The sequence below is a fragment of the Neoarius graeffei genome, chromosome 16, assembly GCF_027579695.1.
Source record: "Neoarius graeffei isolate fNeoGra1 chromosome 16, fNeoGra1.pri, whole genome shotgun sequence".
In the NCBI taxonomy this organism is placed as follows: domain Eukaryota; kingdom Metazoa; phylum Chordata; class Actinopteri; order Siluriformes; family Ariidae; genus Neoarius; species Neoarius graeffei.
In genome coordinates, this window is record NC_083584.1 from 20,189,234 (window position 1) to 20,209,434 (window position 20,201).

Sequence of the window (20,201 nt, forward strand, 5' to 3'; positions counted from 1 at the left end):
AGCCCTGTGGCCGGCGAGGGCCTTTCTGTGTGGAGTTTGCATGTTCTCCCCGTGTCCGCGTGGGTTTCCTCCAGGTGCTCCGGTTTCCACCACAGTCCAAAGACATGCAGGTTAGGCTAATTGGTGGCTCTAAATTAACCGTAGTTGTGAATGTGAAGGTGTGTGAATGGTTGTTTGTCTCTGTGTCAGCCCTGCGATGACCTGGCGACTTGTCCAGGGTGTACCCCGCCTCTCACCCATAGTCAGCTGGGATAGGCTCCAGCTTGCCTGCGACCCTGTAGAACAGGATAAACGGCTACAGATAGTGGATGGATGGATGGATGGATGGATGGATGGATGGATGGATGGATGGATGGATGTTCGCTTCAGTCACTTGTGATACACAGGGTGTCCCAAAAAATTTACTCACTCTAAATTACAATACATGCATTGTTTATTGACTTAGAAACAAGATTAATGGTTAAATGCATGTTTACAAATGTTCAAACTGATGACCAATGCATTCCAAACACAGCCAACATCGTGGACCGATGGATTCAATGTGAGTACATTTTTTGGGACACCCTATATATATATATATATATATAAAGAGAGAGAGAGAGAGTACCAGTTTGTACACCCCTACTCTACTCATTCATAGGTTTTTTTGTATTTTGACTATTTTCTACATTGTAGAACAATACTGAAGACATCAAAACTATGAAATAACATCTGAAACATATATAGAATTATCTCATCTCATTATCTCTAGCCGCTTTATCCTTCTACAGGGTCGCAGGCAAGCTGGAACCTATCCCAGCTGACTACGGGCGAAAGGCGGGGTACACCCTGGACAAGTCGCCAGGTCATCACAGGGCTGACACATAGACACAGACAACCATTCACATTCACACCTACGGTCAATTTAGAGTCACCAGTTAACCTAACCTGCATGTCTTTGGACTGTGGGGGAAACCAGAGCACCCGGAGGAAACCCACGCAGACACGGGGAGAACATGCAAACTCCACATAGAAAGGCCCTCGCCGGCCCCGGGGCTCGAACCCAGGACCTTCTTGCTGTGAGGCGACAGCGCTAACCACTACACCACCGTGCCGCCCATATAGAATTATGTGACAAACAAAAAAGTGTTTAAAAAAACAAATTACGTTTCATATTTTAGATTCTTCAAAGTAGCCAGCGTTTACCTTGATGACGCTTTGCACACTATTGGCATTATCTTAACCAGCTTCATGAGACAGTCACCAGGAACGCTTTTCAATTAACAGGTGTGCCTCGTCAAAAGTTAATTAGTGGACGAGTTTACTGCCTTCTTAATGCGCTTGAAATTAAACAGTAAACAGTAAATAATAAAAATACAGTAAATGGTCCTATTCCACAAATGCATATTATAACAAGAACCGCTCAACTAAGTAAAGAGAAACAACATCCATCATTACTTTAAGACATGAAGTGGCTTTTAATTCATAAACAAAAAGAAAAAACATTGAATTAGAATTACTGTCCAAACTTTTGACTGGTACTGTATATGTTTGCTCTGTACCGTCCCCATGATGACAGGCTAGCATTAAGGTGAGCAGGTTGGTACTTAGCCAGCTGTAAGGTGAGTTACCTGAGTGCAGAATGCCGAGCTCCAGCAGCACCTGCCAAACCCGAGCTGCCATCATCCTGCACTGGACAAATACACACTGCTCCAGCAGCCACTGCACCAGCTCCACACCGACATAACTCCTCCTGTGGATGAAAACACACACACATCACTGTCTCACACGCAAGAAGATGTACTGCTCCATCTGCCACTGCGTCAAAATCATCAGTGCTACAGCTGAAAATGTTTCCCCCACTTAGACACACACACACGCATGCACGCACAGTCTGTGGAAGAAAACCAACACCAGTGTGTGTGTGTGTATGTGTGTGTATAGTTGTCAACCGATAAAATAATAAAGCAGAAAATGACATTTTATCTTATAAATCCAGATCTATGTTTCATTTTCCCCTCCTGTAGTCAAACCTGTGGTACTTCATCACCGTCACCTCAACAACCCGGAGCTCAGAGTGTAGCAAGCTGCCGCTGAAACCATTTCTCACCAGCTGGTAGTCTATAAAATGTAATTACATGAGCTATGGGATGCATTCATTCGAGGTTTGGGATGTTAAATCATGGTGGATTTGTAAATATCTCATGTCTTCGCTGACCTTTTAGGAACATCACTGTAGCACAACTGCTGTGGAAATGTGCTGTAAGACACTGAATAATACTATTTTGTGCAGTAAGTGTGTTAAGATGATGTATGTAAAATGTATATACAGTATGCTGTAACAACCTGCACTCTGTGTATGTGTGTGTGTGTGTGTGTGTGTGTGTGTGTGTGTGTGTGTGTGTGTGTTTAATTATCCATGAGCAATCATTTGGAAAATACATCAAATTAAAATCTTTATTCCTTGTTTACTGCAAATAGTGCATCCCTTTTTTTTTTTCAAATAATCTCCGTATTGTTCACTGCAAGTGTTTACATGTTTAATGATGATGATTCTTGAAGAAAAAAATTTGATCTGATTCTAATTTACGTCACAATTTTAAGGTCATTTGATTCACGTTCATGTTTCCGTATTTCTGGTCAAAGCTGACTAGCTACACTTCTGGTTTAAATAAACTTATTCCTGTGTGGAAAATGAAAATAATAAAAAAAAACCTGTCATTTCAAACTTCATCTTTTATTACATCTGCCAACTTTGTTGGAGGATGTTATGTTTTCCCTTTCATTTGACTGTTTGCTCGTTTGAGTCCCTATCAGTCCACATGTCAGGGTCACAACAGGTCCACGCATCAGAGTCACGACAGGGCCACACATCAGGGTCACGACAGGTCCACACATCACAGTCACGACAGGTCCACATGTCAGAATCGCTACAGGTCCACGCATCAGGGTCGCAACAGGTCCACATGACAGGGTCACGACAGGTCCACACGTCAGGGTCGCGACAGGTCCACGCGTCAGGGTCGCTACAGGTCCACGCATCAGGGTCGCTACAGGTCCACACATCAGGGTCTCTACAGACCCATGCATCAGAGTCGCAACAGGTCCACCCGTCAGGGTTGCGACAGGCCCCCACATCAGGGTTGCCACAGGTCCCCACATCAGGGTTGTGACAGGTCCCCACATCAGGTCACGACAGGTCCCCACGTCAGGTCATTACAGGTCCACACATCAAGGTCGCCACAGGTCCACACGTCAGGGTCGCGACAGGTCCACGCATCAGGGCCGCGACAGGTCCCCGAGTCAGGGTCATGAAAGGTCCCCACATCAGGGTCGCTACAGGGCCACGCTAACGGTCGTGACAGCTCCACGCATCAGAGTCGCTACAGTTCCCCACATCAGAGTGGCTACAGGTCCACACATCAGAGACACTACAGATCCAGATGTCAGGGTCTCTAGAGGTCCACATGTCAGGGTCACTACAGGTCCATGCATCAGAGTCGTGACAGGGCCATGCATCAGGGTCACGACAGGTCCACGCATCAGAGTTGCTACAGCTCCACGCAACAGGGTCACTACAGATCCACGCATTAGGGTCACGACAGGTCCATGCGTCAGAGTCGCTACAGGTCCACACATCAGAGTCGCAACAGGTCAATGCGTCAGGGTCGCTACAGGTCCACACATCAGAGTCGCAACAGGTCAACGCGTCAGGGTCGCTACAGGTCCACACATCAGGGTCACTACAGACCCATGCGTCAGAGTCGTGATCGGTCCATGAGTCAGGGTCGCGACAGGTCCCCACATCAGGGTTGTCATAGGTCCCCACGTCAGGTTGCGACAGGTCCCCACGTCAGGTCACTATAGGTCCCCACGTCAGGTCACTATAGGTCCATGCGTCAGGGTCATGACAGGTCCACGGGTCAGGGTTGCGACAGGTCCCAGAGTCAGGGTCATGAAAGGTCCCCACATCAGGGTCGCAACAGGTTCCGTGTCAGGGTCGCTACAGGTCCACACATCACGGTCGTGACAGGTCCCCGAGTCAGGGTCGTGAAAGGTCCCCACGTCAGGGTTGCAACAGGTCCCCACGTCAGGTTGCGACAGGTCCCCACGTCAGGGTCTCTACAGGTCCACGCGTCAGGGTCTCTACAGGTCCATGCGTCAGGGTCATGAAAGGTCCCCACAACAGGTCCTGCGTCAGGGTCACTACAGGTCCACGCATCATGGTTGCGACAGATCCATGTGTCAGAGTCGCTACAGTTCCCCACATCAGAGTGGCTACAGGTCCACACATCAGAGTCGCTACAGATCCACATGTCAGGGTTACTAAAGGTCCAGCTGTCAGGGTCGCTACAGGTCCCCGCATCAGAGTCACTACAAGTCCATGCATCAGAGTCCCCACAGGTCTACTCATCATGGTCTCTACAGGCCCACTTGTCAGGGTCTCTACAGGTCCACTCCTCAGATTCACCACAGGTACACGCGTCAGGGTCGCCACAGGTACATGTGTCAGGGTCGCCACAGGTCCCCGCGTCAGGGTCGCCACAGGTCCCAGCATCAGGGTCACCACAGGTCCACGGATTAGGGTTGCTACAGGTCCACTCGTCAGGGTCTCTACAGGTACACTCCTCAGAGTTGCCACAGGTACACACATCAGAGTCATCACAGGTACATGCTTCAGGGTCACCACAGGTCCCCACATCAGGGTCGCTACAGGTCCATGCATCACGGTCGCGACAGGTCCATGCTTCAGAGTTGCTACAGTTCCCCACGTCAGAGTGGCTGCAGGTCCACGCATCAGAGTCACTACAAATGCACATGTCAGGGTCACTAAAGGTCCAGATATCAGGGTCGTTACAGGTCCATGCGTCAGAGTCACTACAGGTCTATGCATCAGAGTCACCACAGGTCCACTCGTCAGGGTCTCTACAGGTCCACTCATCAGGGTCTCTATAGGTCCTCTCCTCAGAGTAGCCACAGGTACATGCATCAGGGTCACCACAGTTCCCTGCGTCAGGGTCACCATAGGTCCATGCGTCAGAGTCGCCACAGGTCCATACATCAGGGTTGCCACAGATCCACTCGTCCGGATTTCTACAGATACACTACTCAGAGTTGCCACAGGTACATGTGTCAGGGTCACCACAGGTCCATGCGTCAGAGTCACCATAGGTCCACGCATCAGGTCGCCACAGGCCTATGCGTCAGAGTTGCCACAGGTCCAGGCATCAGAGTCGCCACAGGTCCATGCATCAGGGTCGCCACAGGTCCATGTGTCAGAGTCACCACTGGTCCCTGCATCAGAGTGGCTACACGTCCATGTGTCAGAGTCGCTACAGATCCACATGTTAGGGTCGCTACAAGTCCACGCATCAGGGTCGCCACAGATCCACACGTCAGGGTCGTTACAGGTCCATGCGTCAGGGTATCTAGAGGTCCATGCATCAGAATCACCACAGGTCCAAGTGTCAGGGTCACCACAGGTCTATGCATCAGGGTCACCACAGGTCCACGTGTCAGGGTCTATAGAGGTCCATGCATCAGAATCACCACAGGTCCACATGTCAGGGTCTCTACAGGTCCAGCCATCAGAGTCGCCACAGGTCCACGCATCAGGGTCGCCACAGGTCCGCATGTCAGGGTCACCACAGGTCTACGCATCAGGGTCACCGCAGATCCACGAGTCAGAATCACTCATACAGGAAGAGCTGCTTTCAGTACACAGTAACCTGTAAGATGTCAAGACACACGTCCTCTTACCTGATGATCCGTGCCAAGTGGATCTTGTCTTTGGCTGGATACGGGCCATGGGACAGAAATGCGTTTCTCAGTGCGCGGCCTGCGCAAGGAAAACTCTGAGAGCATGACTGCTAACAAGAGAGAGAGGAGGGGGTTAGTGAAGTGTGTGCGCACATGCCAAAAACAGAGAGAGAGGGTGATCTATGATGCAAAACACATTCATAAATGGGTCAAGGACAAACAGGGGTTTCAAAAGAGCTGAATATAATATTCTTTCAAAAAAAAGCCAACGACAATGACGTTTTCACCTTCTCTTTAACATTTAATGTTAGCATTATTTTCTCTCTTGTTCTGTATGAATTTTTTTTCCATAAACTTACAAAATAATAAGACAACAGAAAGGTAAGAAAGGAACAATATAATGTACGTATTAATCATTTTCTGTTAACTGTAAAGGCCTTTTATGCAAAAAAGAAAAAGAAAAGAAAAGAAAGGAAAAAGGAAAGAAACAGGAAAAAAGAAGAAAGGAAAGAAAAAAGAAAAGAAATAGAAAATAAAAAGAAAAGAAAATGAAATTAAAATAAAGGAAAAAAGAAAAAGAAATGGAAAAGAAACGAAATGGAAGAAAAGCAACATTTCCCCTTTGGCCAATGAAAATTGTAAAATTAATTAAAATAAAATTAAATCAATGACTTTTTTTTGAAACAGCAAAGAAAATACAAAATGTGATGTCCTTTTTTTTTCAAAAACATCAGAAAGATTTCGCTTTTAATTTGGCTCAATGTTTTTCTCAAACATTTAATGTTGATCAGTTTTACACTGCAGAATTTTATGTACGACGTAAAACCAAGAAAAATAAAGAATAACTTAATATCCATTATAATCCACATTATACCACAGTGCAATCAAACGCTCAAATCTGATTGGTCACTAATCGGGTGATTAATTTTCTATAACAACTGCTCTGACAGTTATTCCAGCTGCAAGGCAAATCACAGGTTTACATTAATATGCTGTAATACATTTTGTTTCAACAGTAACAACTTACACGGGGCGTGCATGGCGGACGCTCCTCATAATCTAAACCTAATAACATACATGAAAGCCCCAGAAATGTCAGGAGCGGTTTATTTAACTTATGGAAGGAGTCTCCAGTGTCACTACTCTGTAAATCAGTTTTGGTGAAAGTCTTCAGGATGGACAGAGTCTCAGTTCAACATGAACTTTTTCCACAAATGTTCCATAACATTAAACGTACCAATAAACAGATAAAAATTGACATGACGTTCTTTATTAAATAGAAAATTGTCATTATTGGCTACTTACTATAAGTGGTATAAGATCAGTAAAACACTCCCTGATGTATTGTTAAAGGAAAATATTCTGAAAAAATAAGCATTAGAGATTTATTCGCACTCTGACGAACTTAATTTTGATTTTTAGAAGAAAAGAGAAACAAAAGATTCAAGGGATCTCATGTAATATTTATGAATGTGAGTAAAATAAACAGCCTTCGGACACAAATAGGACACGTCTCGTCTCTGACCTTTATACAGCCACATGCAACCTGTGTGTGTGTGTGTGTGTGTGTTTTCCCAGGACATTTGCTTCATATGAAAACTGTAATCCATCGAACCCAGTGGCATCAGCTACAGCAGTTACACACACTGAGTGTTACATCATCCGTGACCCAGTTTCCATGTCCACACTGATCATGTGATGAGTGATGGAGGGATGAACACGCGCAAATGCACAAGACCCAGAAAAAGCCAAAGGGGCGAGTCATGAGTTTGACATCATAAACGCGTGCTTATTTTGTTAATCAAATTGTTCAACCATCAGTCATTTCCTCCTGATTCTCTGAGTCTGTCTCTGTCTCTCCTTTTGTCTGTTTCTGTGTCCCTCTGTCTGTGTCTGCCTCTGCCTGTCTCTCCATGTCTTTCTGTCTCTACATTTGTATCTCTGTCTCTGCCTGTCTCACTGTCTCTGCCTATCTTTCTCTGACTCTGCCTGTCTCTCTCTCTGTCTCTCTGCCTGTCTCTGTATCTCTCTGTCTCTGCCTGTCTCTCTCTGTGCCTCTGCCTGTCTCTGTATCTCTCTGTCTGTCTCACTGTCTGGCTGTCTCTGCCTATCTTTCTCTGTCTCTGCATCTCTGCCTCTTTCTGTAGCTCTCTGTCTCTGCCTGTCTCACTGTCTGTCTCTGTACCTCTGCCTGTCTCACTGTGTCACTTTCTGTCTATACATCCGTGTTTCTCTGTCTCTGCCTGCCTCACTGTCTCTCTCTGTGTCTCTGCCTGTCTCTATCTCTCTCTCTGCCTGTCTCACTGTCTGTCTGTCTTTGTGTCCCTGCCTGTATCTGTATCTCTCGGTCTCTGCCTGTCTCTCTCTGTGTCTGTGCCTGTCTTACTGTGTCTCTTTGTCTATACATCTGAGTTTTTCTGTCTCTGCCTGTTTCACTGTCTCTCTGTGTGTCTCTGCCTGTCTCTGCATCTCTCGGTCTCCGCCCGTCTCTCTCTGTGTCTCTTTCTGTCTATACTGTACATCTGTGTTTCTCTGTCTCTGCCTGTTTCACTGTCTCTTTCTCTGTGTCTCTGCCTGTCTCTGTATCTCTCTGTCTCTGCCTGTCTCACTGTCTGTCTGTCTCTGTGTCTCTGCCTATCTCTGTATCTCTCGGTCTCTGGCTGTCTCACTGTCTGTCTGTCTCTGTCTCTGCCTGTCTCACTGTGCCGCTTTCTGTCTATACATCTGTGTTTCTCTGTCTCTGCCTGTCTTACTGTCTGTCTCTGTGTCTCTGCCTGTCTTTCTCTGTCTCTCTCTATCTCTCTGTCTGTTTCTTTGTCTCTACCTGCCTCACTGTCTGTCTGTCTCTGTGTCTTTGCCTTTCTCTTTGTGTGTCTCTCTGTCTCTCTGTGTCTCTGTCAATGTCTCTGCCTTTCTCACTCTGTCTCTGCCTCTGCCTCTGCCTCTGCCAGTGTCTCTGCGTCTCACTGTGTCTCTCTTCAGCTCTTATATACAACATAATTTCTTATAAATCATTCCAGAAATGATGTAAAACTGCCAAAGCCTTTTATAATCACTCGGTGGTATTGTTTGTTAGATTATATTAATGTTATATTAATATTCTGTGTTCATATTTTAGCTTGTTACTTATGTAAAACAGATTGTGCTACTGAACTACAGAATCATTTCATAATTAATTTGAGACAGATATTTTCTCAGACACATTAAGCTACACATTGTACAATAATCTTCACAAATAATTATTCTGGAGGATTTTGTCACATAATAAAAATTTATAAGTGATTTGTTTACAGTTTGGGGATTTTGGATAACGAACGATACAGAGGACGGAGAGACGGGAACCAATCTCTCAGGAGATGAAAAAGGAATGAAAGGATGGATGGATGGACAGAAATGGGCGGGGTAAAGGTGGAACACGAGATTATGGGACAGAAATGAGGTGTGAGTTTAAAGGTTTTAAACAGAGCAGATTCCAATAAACAGTCGAAAATCAGTCTCGGTGAATCAGTCTCAGGGCTGAAACTGTAAATTTCCAGGAACAGAGTTCATGGGAAGTAACACACTACTAATTTACTCCACTATATTTGTAGAGCGGTATTATTAGTGCATTTATATAACCTTTACATAAATGTTTCTCAAGTTCAACCATGTGTGTTCTTCACGCTTGTAGTTGTACAAGTCTCTCTTTTTTCTCTCTTGTTAATTCATCTTCCTGGGTATATTGTATACAATGCATTAGTATCAATCACTTAAGAGACAAAACATCTGTTTTTAAACAATTTTTGACAGGTTAAACCTTTACCTCATCATTTTCCACTCTGCAATCAAACCCCAGTTGATAAACTCAAAGTCTGCTCATAAATTATTTACAGAATATTCAATTTGAAAAAAAAAGGAAAATAAATGCGTTACGATTTCAATTCCATTTCTTCAACGCCTTAGAATCCCAACTTATTAGTCATTTAATTCATCTTAAAGCTTATTATTCAGTAAGTACCATGAATTATTCAGTAACTACAGTGACGCTAATGGGAACGGCGTGTCATTACCAGTGTGAGGAATGTAAGTCCGTACCCGCTGAAAGCTCCTGAGAGATTCAGAGATTTAATTTGATGGATTTTCTGCTTGTTTCTTTCACTGGAGATTCATTAGTTTAGTGTCAGTCAGGTTAAGTTCAACAGCAGTTCAGATGGATGGATTCATGGTGGAGACGACGGGCGGAGAGGGATTTCCCTTCCAGACTGTCATGCTTATAACATTTAACATTGTTTGACTTTTTTTATTTAACACTTTCTTTGTCATTTGTAAATGATTCATTATGTTTTACATCTACTTTGTTATTTTGTTCATTTTTGTTTTAGCAAGTTTACTCACGTGTATATAAATTGTAACCTTTGTTATAAAAAGCTGCATGATGTTTCAGGGCTGTGCCTTACTTTACCACAAGTTTAAATGGAGCTTGAATGAAGAGTAAAATATTTTGAAGTGTGCTGTTATAGGAAAATAATCAACAATTTGATGTTATGATGTAGCCCAACATGATGCAGACAAAAAAAAAAACACTACGATTTTTTTTTTTAAATGAATGAATAAAATGTGCCAAGTATGACATTTTCAAATAATTCAAGAATAGCATGCACTGGGGCTTTTCTGTGTGGCGTTTCCATGTTTTCCTCGCGCCTGCGTAGGTTTCCTCCGGGTGCTCCGGTTTCCTCCCACAGTTCAAAGACATGCAGAGTAGGTCAACTGGCTAGTCTAAATTACCCATAGGTGTGGCTGTAAGTGTGAATGTCTGTCTGTCTCTCTGTGTTAGCCCTGTGATAGACAGGCAACCTGCCCAGGTTGTACCCCACCTCTCATCTGAAGTCAGCTGGTATTGGCTCCAGCTCACCCACAACCCTGACAGATAAGTGGTATAAATCAGTGTTTCTCAACCACTGGGCCGCGGCCCATTAGTGGGCCACAATACGCCATCTAGTGGGCCACAATTTTGTTTTTTTAAATTTGAAGTCAAATGCTAAATACAGGTAGTCGTCGACTTACGACTGCGTTTGGTTACGACTGACCGGTCGTAAACTGATCTGGTCATAAGTCGGCCTATGTTAAATGAACGTAAGTATATTGTGACGTGTAATGATATTGTAATCATCTTAAAGTCTTATTTTATCAACATTTTCTTATTTCATTACCTTGGCTCATTATTTGGTTTAAGTCAAACACAGCATACTACATTGCGTACCAGTGGCGTGCACAGATAGACACGAGGTGGTGCTCAAGAACCTGCCCCTCTGCCCTCTGTCCAAAAAAGTGCCCTTTTGAATTTTTTTTTTTTACAGTTTACTGAGGCCAATGTCGACATGATCTTTTAGAAAAGCCGCGGCATTAAAAGCGTGTGTGAAAATAATGTCCCGATGTGTGCTCCCTCCGCACACACACCGGGCCTCTGTCTCTCTTGCTCTGTCACGTGAACAAGCGTGCAGTGCATTCAATGTGAGGTTGCAGCAGCATAGCGTCCTGGAAGCCACGGCCTTGTCGTAGCGCAGACAACACATCGGGCAGTCAGTCAGCTCTTCCCCTGCCCCACCAGCCAGGTAACACATGAATCGAGTGAAAATGTATTGTTTGCCCTCTAAGCCCAAGCTGTAATTATTTTGTCGTGAAGTAGCCCGTCGCATACAGAAACAACTGCACATAAGTATTATATTTTTTGCTAGACCATTTTCAGATTTAGGAAAACAAAAATTTCTTTTTCTATTTTGTTCAACTAGAGATTCCTGGCAAAGTCAAAAAGCCTTGATGTAATAAATTAACATTAAGTGGTTGTTTTACACCTTTAAAAACTAAAACGGGTCAGTGGCGACCCGAACACAAGAGGAGGGTTAAATCTCAGACTTTTATAATAAGGTGTTCCACATGCGCAAAAAAGTGCCCTTTTTTCCCCCCCAGAGCACTTGCCCCCCAAAATGTCTGTGCACGCCACTGCTGCATACAGTACAATTCGTTTAATATGTGCAAAACAAAAAATACGAAATACAGGTGTGAAAAATAGAAAACATTTTAGTTTGAAACATACCAAAATACAAAGTAAAACATAGCAAAATACAAAATTTAGTGACCGCTGGCATCACTGGTGCTTGGCTGTGGGTCGTCTACGTCATCATCAGCCGTTGCAGCGCTCGGGCTGGCGGGAGGATTTGCTTGTTTCATAAACCAGGAGCTGGAGCGGAAACTGTATGACGGAGTGCGCGAGGGAGCGCGAGAGAGACTGCGCATGTGCCTGGAGCTGGGGCAGAAACTGTATGACGGAGTGCGCAAGAGAGACTGCGCATGTGCCTGGAGCTGGGGCAGAAACTGTATGACGGAGTGCGCGAGGGAGCGCGAGAGAGACTGCGCATGTGCCTGGAGCTGGGGCAGAAACTGTCGTACGCTCAGCTAGCTCAGCTGGGAAACACTTGCCAGTCATAACCAGACGGTCGTAAAGTCGATCGGTCATAAGTCGTGTAGGTCGTAAGTCGACGACTACCTGTAGTTCAGAATGTCGTTGGGTCCCAAATCCGGTAGCTGGTTTGCCAAACACTTTTCAACTGGAATAAATACATTTGTGGGTAATTAAGAAGAACAAGCCTTTATTTTTGTCACATTCCTTCTCTACATTTAACCCGTGCATGCATGCGCGCGCGCACACACACACACACACCACAAACAGAGTGCACACACAGTGGGCAGAATAAATAAATACGTTTGTGGGTAAATTATATGGATCTGTGATGCCTGCTGGAAGAGAAGAGCAGGAACGATTGAGAATCGAGCGGTTGTGGTTTGTTTACACCCGATACTAAAACTTGTAGAGTCCTAGCAACCATCTCAAAGATGCATACTAAAGCCCAGAAATTTCTCCTTACCCATGCATAAACAATACAGTATTCATCTTGTAGTGTCCTGATCCCCAGATCTTTAACCCAGCCACATATATAAAGTTGCACACCGCCATGGTCTTTCAGGTTTTCATCTGTGTGTCCATGTAGAATGATGTCTGCAGCACCAGGTAGTTTGAGATGTCGGGGAACTCAACGGATGGATAATTTTCCAACTCATAATGAATGAATGAATGAATGAATGAATAACTTTATTTAAACACAATAAGTTGATCAGCAGAGCTGGTGGGGTCATACATGTACAGATACAAATCATTACAAATACAAAAGACTAAAAATAAACACAATCTTTAAAAAAACTTAAATCTGTTGATTATCTGTTAATTATCTTCACATTAAGTTAATTAATAGTATGCATAACTATTGTCTTTGTATTTAGTTCCGGCTACAATAGGATCAAAATTTATTCTACTAATGTGAAATTTAGTGAGTAAATTTTTCTTTCATAGGAAAAATCCTTCTTTGTTAGCGTGTAAGGATCTAATCCCACTGAGTGGTTTCTAGATCCACTTCTTTTGAGTGAACTTCTGGGTTTTAATAACTTGCTTGTTTGCTGTACACAAACATGGCAATACGTTCTTGTGTTAATGGACCAGACTCCACTTTTGGATCATTAATCCCTTTTGACTGAGAATGCCCCGCATGCATGGTTTTATATTGGCTTCTGGCACATCCATACAGTTTTAAATACAATACCTACAGTTAAAAACAGTTTGTTTTTATTGCATTTATTTAATTACTGGGCTCCCATCTGTGACAGGGAGTGATGTTGCATCCCATTAACACTTTACAATAGATTATTATATTTTCATAGAATAGATGAGTCAAAATAATTGGGGATCTTTTTCAATGGGCCCCGACTCGTGATAAGTATGAATAGGTGGGCCTTAAAGTAGAAAAGGTTGAGAATCCCTGGTATAGATGATGGATGGATGGATGGATGGATGGATGGATGGATGGATGGATTTGATTTGATTCAATTCTGAGAATATTTTATACAAAGTCTGAATGAAGAAAAAATTATGACTGAAAATACTCATTTTTTATTTTTGTATAATAAACAATGTAAAAGAATATGCATTTTTTGTCAGTATGAAATAAAGCAGAAATGCTACAAACATTGGCTTAATATTGTCATGTAGTACAGGTTCACCATATCTAAAAGATAAATATATGAATGAATGAATGAATGAATGAATGAATGTGGAGTACTATGAAAAAGTCTTAAACACCCTTTTTTTCTTTCCTACAAACTTTGTTATAGAGTTCTATTTTATGACTTCTACATTATCGAGTCAGAACAAAAAAAACATTTTAGAGTCCAAACGTTCGTTTTCCAGCACAAAATTAAATGTTACAGCAAAAAATGTTTGTACCTGAGCAGCATATTGCATAAGAGAGCACTTTCCAGATTAAAAAAGAAAACGTAATGAAGGCTGCTGGGTTTTAGTGCAAAGTTAAGAAGCGAGTGTGACAGTCAAAGTGTCCAGAAGAACTGTGGCTGGTTCTGTAAGATGCTCAGTAAAACCTACAGCTCATTTCCTTATCAAACTGCACTCACTGGACCTGAGACTACTATTTTTTTTTTTTAAAGCAAAGGGTCGTCTTATACCAAATAATTGACTTTGTTTCATTTATTCTGGCTTACTGATTACTGTTTATAGTATTTTTTAAACCCTCAAGCGACCGAATGGGGTCATTTATGTCCCCGGGCATATAATTTTGTGTGCAGTTTTTATACATTTGATCCGAAAAATATTTCCTACCATGAATTTGTCAGTTAACTTGTCCTACAACTGTTCATAGGTTTTTGCAGGGATTGGCCAAATGGTGCGGCAAGAGTAATGAAAAATTGTGCGGGGTCATTTATGACCCTGGAAAAAAGCATAGGATTTCTTGCAGTAATTCCTTATCAAATTTTGCTTTTACCAACTACTTATCTGTATGCTGTACTTTTGTTGCAGTGAACCATGGCAAGTAGACCAAGAATAGCTAGATTTACAGCTGCAGAAGCACTGAGACAGATACTTGAAGCCCAAAGTGATGATGAAAATAGCTCAATTGATGGAGATGATTAATTTTAGTATTAGCATATCCGCTAGAAATAGCATGTTAGCTAGTATTAGCATATTAGTTAGTCACTAGTTTTGATGTTACAAAGATACCATCAACATTGCAGTGGATGTTTTTGCTCATACTTTTCTTTTCATAATACATTTTCAGTCAGTATTGTTGAATTAAGTAAATGTTCCAGTAAGACATAACAAAGACTGTCTAGATTACGTTATATTCTTCTTATGCTGTGTCTCTTTACCTTCTTTCTGCATTAAAATTTGTTGTAAACCATACCTATCTACATTTATATATTTTTATAGTATCTGTCTTGAACACAGGAAGTGGAATATGTATGTAAAACTAAGAGAAAATATCTAGGTATACAGATTCATGTACTGAATATAGCAGGGTCATAAATGACCTCACCCGGTCATATTAGTCGCTAAAATAGTTTGATCACTTGAAGGTTAATGTTGAAACATTTCATTTCATTATTTTTAAGCCATTTTTGGTCGACAGCATTTCTTTACATGTGCCCAAGACCATTGCACAGCACTGTATAAATTATCCAAAAAAACCTGATTTAATAAGCGAAGTGTCTGACCCAGGGAAAGTGATCGGTTGAAACATAATGAGCTTCGTAGCAGAAATAGAGCTCCAAAGTCAGCTAAACTGTCTGCCTATGCAAAACATTGCACAAGGTCCCATATCCAGGTCAATTCAACCATGTAGTGCTAAAACCACTACTCTTTTGTCATAATTTTAGCACTACACTTTTGAGTCTAAATGCTCACCTTATCATTTAGCATTAAAATGGCATGAAAACATCCAAACAAATCCAAACAATGTTACAACCCTGATTCCAAAAAAGTTGGGACAAAGTACAAATTGTAAATAAAAATGGAATGCAATAATTTACAAATCTCAAAAACTGATATTGTATTCACAATAGAACATAGACAACATATCAAATGTCGAAAGTGAGACATTTTGAAATTTCATGCCAAATATTGGCTCATTTGAAATTTCATGACAGCAACGCATCTCAAAAAAGTTGGGACGGGGCAATAAGACGCTGGAAAAGTTAAAGGTACAAAAAAGGAACAGCTGGAGGACCAAATTGCAACTCATTAGGTCAATTGGCAATAGGCCATTAACATGACTGGGTATAAAAAGAGCATCTTGGAGTGGCAGCGGCTCTCAGAAGTAAAGATGGGAAGAGGATCACCAATCCCCCAATTCTGCGCCGACAAATAGTGGAGCAATATCAGAAAGGAGTTCGACAGTGTAAAATTGCAAAGAGTTTGAACATATCATCATCTACAGTGCATAATATCATCAAAAGAGTCAGAGAATCTGGAAGAATCTCTGTGCCTAAGAGTCAAGGCCGGAAAACCATACTGGGTGCCCGTGATCTTCGGGCCCTTAGACGGCACTGCATCACATACAGGCATGCTTCTGTATTGGAAATCACAAAATGGGCTCAGGAATATTTCCAGAGAACATTATCTGTGAACACAACTCACCGTGCCATCCGCCGTTGCCAGCTAAAACTCTATAGCTCAAAGAAGAAGCCGTATCTAACCATGATCCAGAAGCGCAGACGTCTTCTCTGGGCCAAGGCTCATTTAAAATGGACTGTGGCAAAGTGGAAAACTGTTCTGTGGTCAGACGAATCAAAATTTGAAGTTCTTTATGGAAATCAGGGACACCGTGTCATTCGGACTAAAGAGGAGAAGGACGACCCAAGTTGTTATCAGCGCTCAGTTCAGAAGCCTGCATCTCTGATGGTATAGGGTTGCATTAGTGCGTGTGGCATGGGTAGCTTACACATCTGGAAAGACACCATCAATGCTGAAAGGTATATCCAGGTTCTAGAGCAACATATGCTCCCATCCAGACGACGTCTCTTTCAGGGAAGACCTTGCATTTTCCAACATGACAACGTCAAACCACATACTGCATCAATTACAGCATCATGGCTGTGTAGAAGAAGGGTCAGAGTACTGAACTGGTCAGCCTGCAGTCCAGATCTTTCACCCATAGAAAACATTTGGCGCATCATAAAACGGAAGATACGACAAAAAAGACCTAAGACAGTTGAGCAACTAGAATCCTACATTAGACAAGAATGGGTTAACATTCCTATCCCTAAACTTGAGCAACTTGTCTCCTCAGTCCCCAGACGTTTACAGACTGTTGTAAAGAGAAAAGGGGATGTCTCACAGTGGTAAACATGGCCTTGTCCCAACTTTTTTGAGATGTGTTGTTGTCATGAAATTTAAAATCACCTAATTTTTCTCTTTAAATGATACATTTTCCCAGTTTAAACATTTGATATGTCATCTATGTTCTATTCTGAATAAAATATGGAATTTTGAAACTTCCACATCATTGCATTCCGTTTTTATTTACAATTTGTATTTTATCCCAACTTTTTTGGAATTGGGGTTGTATATAGATACGGTACCAAACCCCAGTCATGTTTGGCTGACCTGCCTAGTCTCATTTGTTCTTCATGTATTAATATTTTTTAATTTGATCTAATGAAAAATCAGATCAATTTAGACAAATGAGGTTTTAGCATATAAATCATTAACTTCATAACACTTCCTATGAACCTGCTATGAGTTTTCAAGATCATGACCATGGTAGAAATAAAGTGGCCACTTTTTACTTGTATTTTGATTCACCCCTTTCTTTTTTAGTGAAGCAATACTGTAATACAATAAAGCACACAAATAGTATATAACATGTGTGTCCTACCTTGGACTTGGTGTGGACGTCAGTGCTTGGTCCAGGGACGGTGTCAGGTGACTGCTGCCAAGACACAATCAATAAAAACAAACAGAGTCATAATGCTATTTAAACAGTACAGTTCAGTCAGTGATAATCGACAATCCAAAGAAGTGCTCTAAAAGCCATCTCCTGTTCGTCTATACATACGGCTGAGAAACACACAACAGTGTTCCAATAAGAGGTATGAAGGATTGCTTACACGTTTAAAGTGAGTGCTTATGGAGCCCTAAGACCCATCCATATTCATTTGAAGAGGGCATTATTAAGTCAATATTGACAGTTGCTCTACAAATATGAATAGATGTAAACACTGTACTGTACCAACATCAAACAATATACAAATGAGATTTCACAATTCTACAGTTCATCATATGAACATTTGGTGCAATGTTATGTCACAACGTGGTGTGGAAATGGAACCGAATGTACATGATTCTGACTGAACTGATTATGTCCATCCATTATCCATAACCGCTTATCCTGTGCAGGGTCGCAAGCAAGCTGGAGTCTATCCCAGCTGACTATGGGTGAGAGGCAGGGTACACCCTGGACAAGTTGCCAGATCATTGCAGGGTTGACACAGAGACAATTCACACTCACACCTACGGTCAATTTAGAGCCACCAATTAACCTAACCTGCATGTCTTTGGACTGTGGGGGAAACCGGAGCACCCGGAGGAAACCCACGCGGACACGGGGAGAACATGCAAACTCCACACAGAAAGGCCCTCGCCGGCCACGGGGCTCGAACCCAAAACCTTCTAGCTGTGAGGCGACAGTGCTAACCACTACACCACCATGCCACCCTTGATAACATGTTCTAACTAATAATATGTCTTTACCCACCCAAATGATCTACAACCTTTAAGAGCGCAGAGTGGTCAAGAGCTGGAGAGAGTACAGGACTTTGTCTACCTTGGATCCTGGATTAACAGTTCTGTAGATGACTTTGAAGTCCGGAAAGCCAAGGCCTGGCAGACGTGCCATCAGATGAAATAGATATGAAAGTCATCAATGAGAAGAGAGTTAAAGATCAGACTTTTCGAGGCCACGGTAGAATCCAATAGATCCAATTGGTATTTCCAATACCAATTTCCTGATAAAACTGCACAAGTGGGGCGGCACGGTGGTGTAGTGGTTAGCGCTGTTGCCTCACAGCAAGAAGGTCCGGGTTCGAGCCCCGTGGCCGGCGAGGGCCCTTCTGTGTGGAGTTTGCATGTTCTCCCCGTGTCCGCGTGGGTTTCCTCCAGGTGCTCCAGTTTCCCCCACAGTCCAAAGACATGCAGGTTAGGTTAACTGGTGACTCTAAATTGACCGTAGGTGTGAATGTGAGTGTGAATGGTTGTCTGTGTCTATGTGTCAGCCCTGTGATGACCTGGCGACTTGTCCAGGGTGTACCCCGCCTTTCACCCGTAGTCAGCTGGGATAGGCTCCAGCTTGCCTGCGACCCTGTAGAACAGGATAAAGCGGCTAGAGATAATGAGATGAGATGAGAACTGCACAAGTGCACCTCATAGAACTGATGCAGTTTCAAATGCAACGTGGTCACACCAACAATTGATTTTATAGTTGATACAGAATTCGCTTTACAGAATTTCTTCACAAGATTTTTGAGGAGTACCTACTTTTGTTTATCCCTATCCACAACTTAATTACAAGCTACAAAACATCCTATTTCAGACCTGAGACCTGCCAACTCCAAAGTGAAAGTATAATGGTGAAAGTACAAAAGCAGTATAAACTAGTATAAATTTTCTGCTTTTACAAACGTTTCACGCATCTCATAGAAAAGCATGAAATGTTTCTACATGACCAGCATTTTCACTGTTGAACTAACTGTTTCTTTTAAAATCACTATCACTCTTCTAGATCTTTTTAATGATCCACTGTTGATCTGTTTCATTTACTCATGTCTTCATGAAAGCGAAAATAATAGTTTGCTCCAATTTCTCAAAACATCCCGCAGACGAATGCTGAATTCATGCTCTGTCCCAGATGCTCAGCCAGGCAAGTGCACTTTATGGTTCAGTCTTTTATACCTCCAGCCATGTGCACTCAGTTCCAAATGTACTGTGTTTATCGAAACTGAAACTGAGTTGTATAAGGACCCTCATGCCAAACTCTGGGGTAGAAGATGAGAGTTAGTGGCCATATTGCCAAATATTTTGGTTACAAAAATGATAAATCCTGGTGACACCATAATGGGAATAATCCTATGATAGATATACTATAATTAACACAATTAAAGCTGATCAAATGGAAGGAAATATGAGTGGAGTTGCAGAAATGTTTGTTAAGAATATTATTTATACTACTACACTGCTGAATTCAAAATTCTGATTGGTCAGTCTGTGTTGACAGGCGCTCCAGCTGCTTATATACATTCCACATAAACCTATTAAAAACATATGGTAATGATTTCTATGTGGAGACATTTACTTAAAGATTAACGAAACCCAAAAAATAAACTCCTTTATACTGACAGATAATATCCATCCAAAACATGTTTGAGTGTTCACTTGTTCATATTTGTACCTGTACACAGTGTACAGGTTTTATTTTAAAAGAAAAACAAGAGTGCTCTGAGAGCACAATATCCCCCTCTGGCAACTATGCCATAAATCTGGTAAACTGCGAACTGAATTGAATGAAATTACAATATGTGTATTACCA

General features: G+C 42.3%; 1 protein-coding gene across 2 annotated transcripts in view; it reads right to left on the reverse strand.

The window, feature by feature from the left end:
* The window catches only part of rapgef5a (Rap guanine nucleotide exchange factor (GEF) 5a), a 238,688-nt gene that overhangs the window by 188,483 nt on the left and 30,004 nt on the right, over positions 1-20,201 (reverse strand). The window contains exons 2-4 of one of the 2 annotated variants that reach the window (XM_060942610.1): positions 17,496-17,549; positions 5,740-5,846; positions 1,611-1,732 (exon numbers count right to left, since the gene is read on the reverse strand). In XM_060942610.1, the coding sequence (XP_060798593.1) occupies positions 1,611-1,732; positions 5,740-5,846; positions 17,496-17,549 (283 nt within the window). Of the gene's footprint in view, positions 1-1,610; positions 1,733-5,739; positions 5,850-17,495; positions 17,550-20,201 lie in introns of both variants that reach the window. The other variant, XM_060942609.1, reaches the window with a different exon arrangement.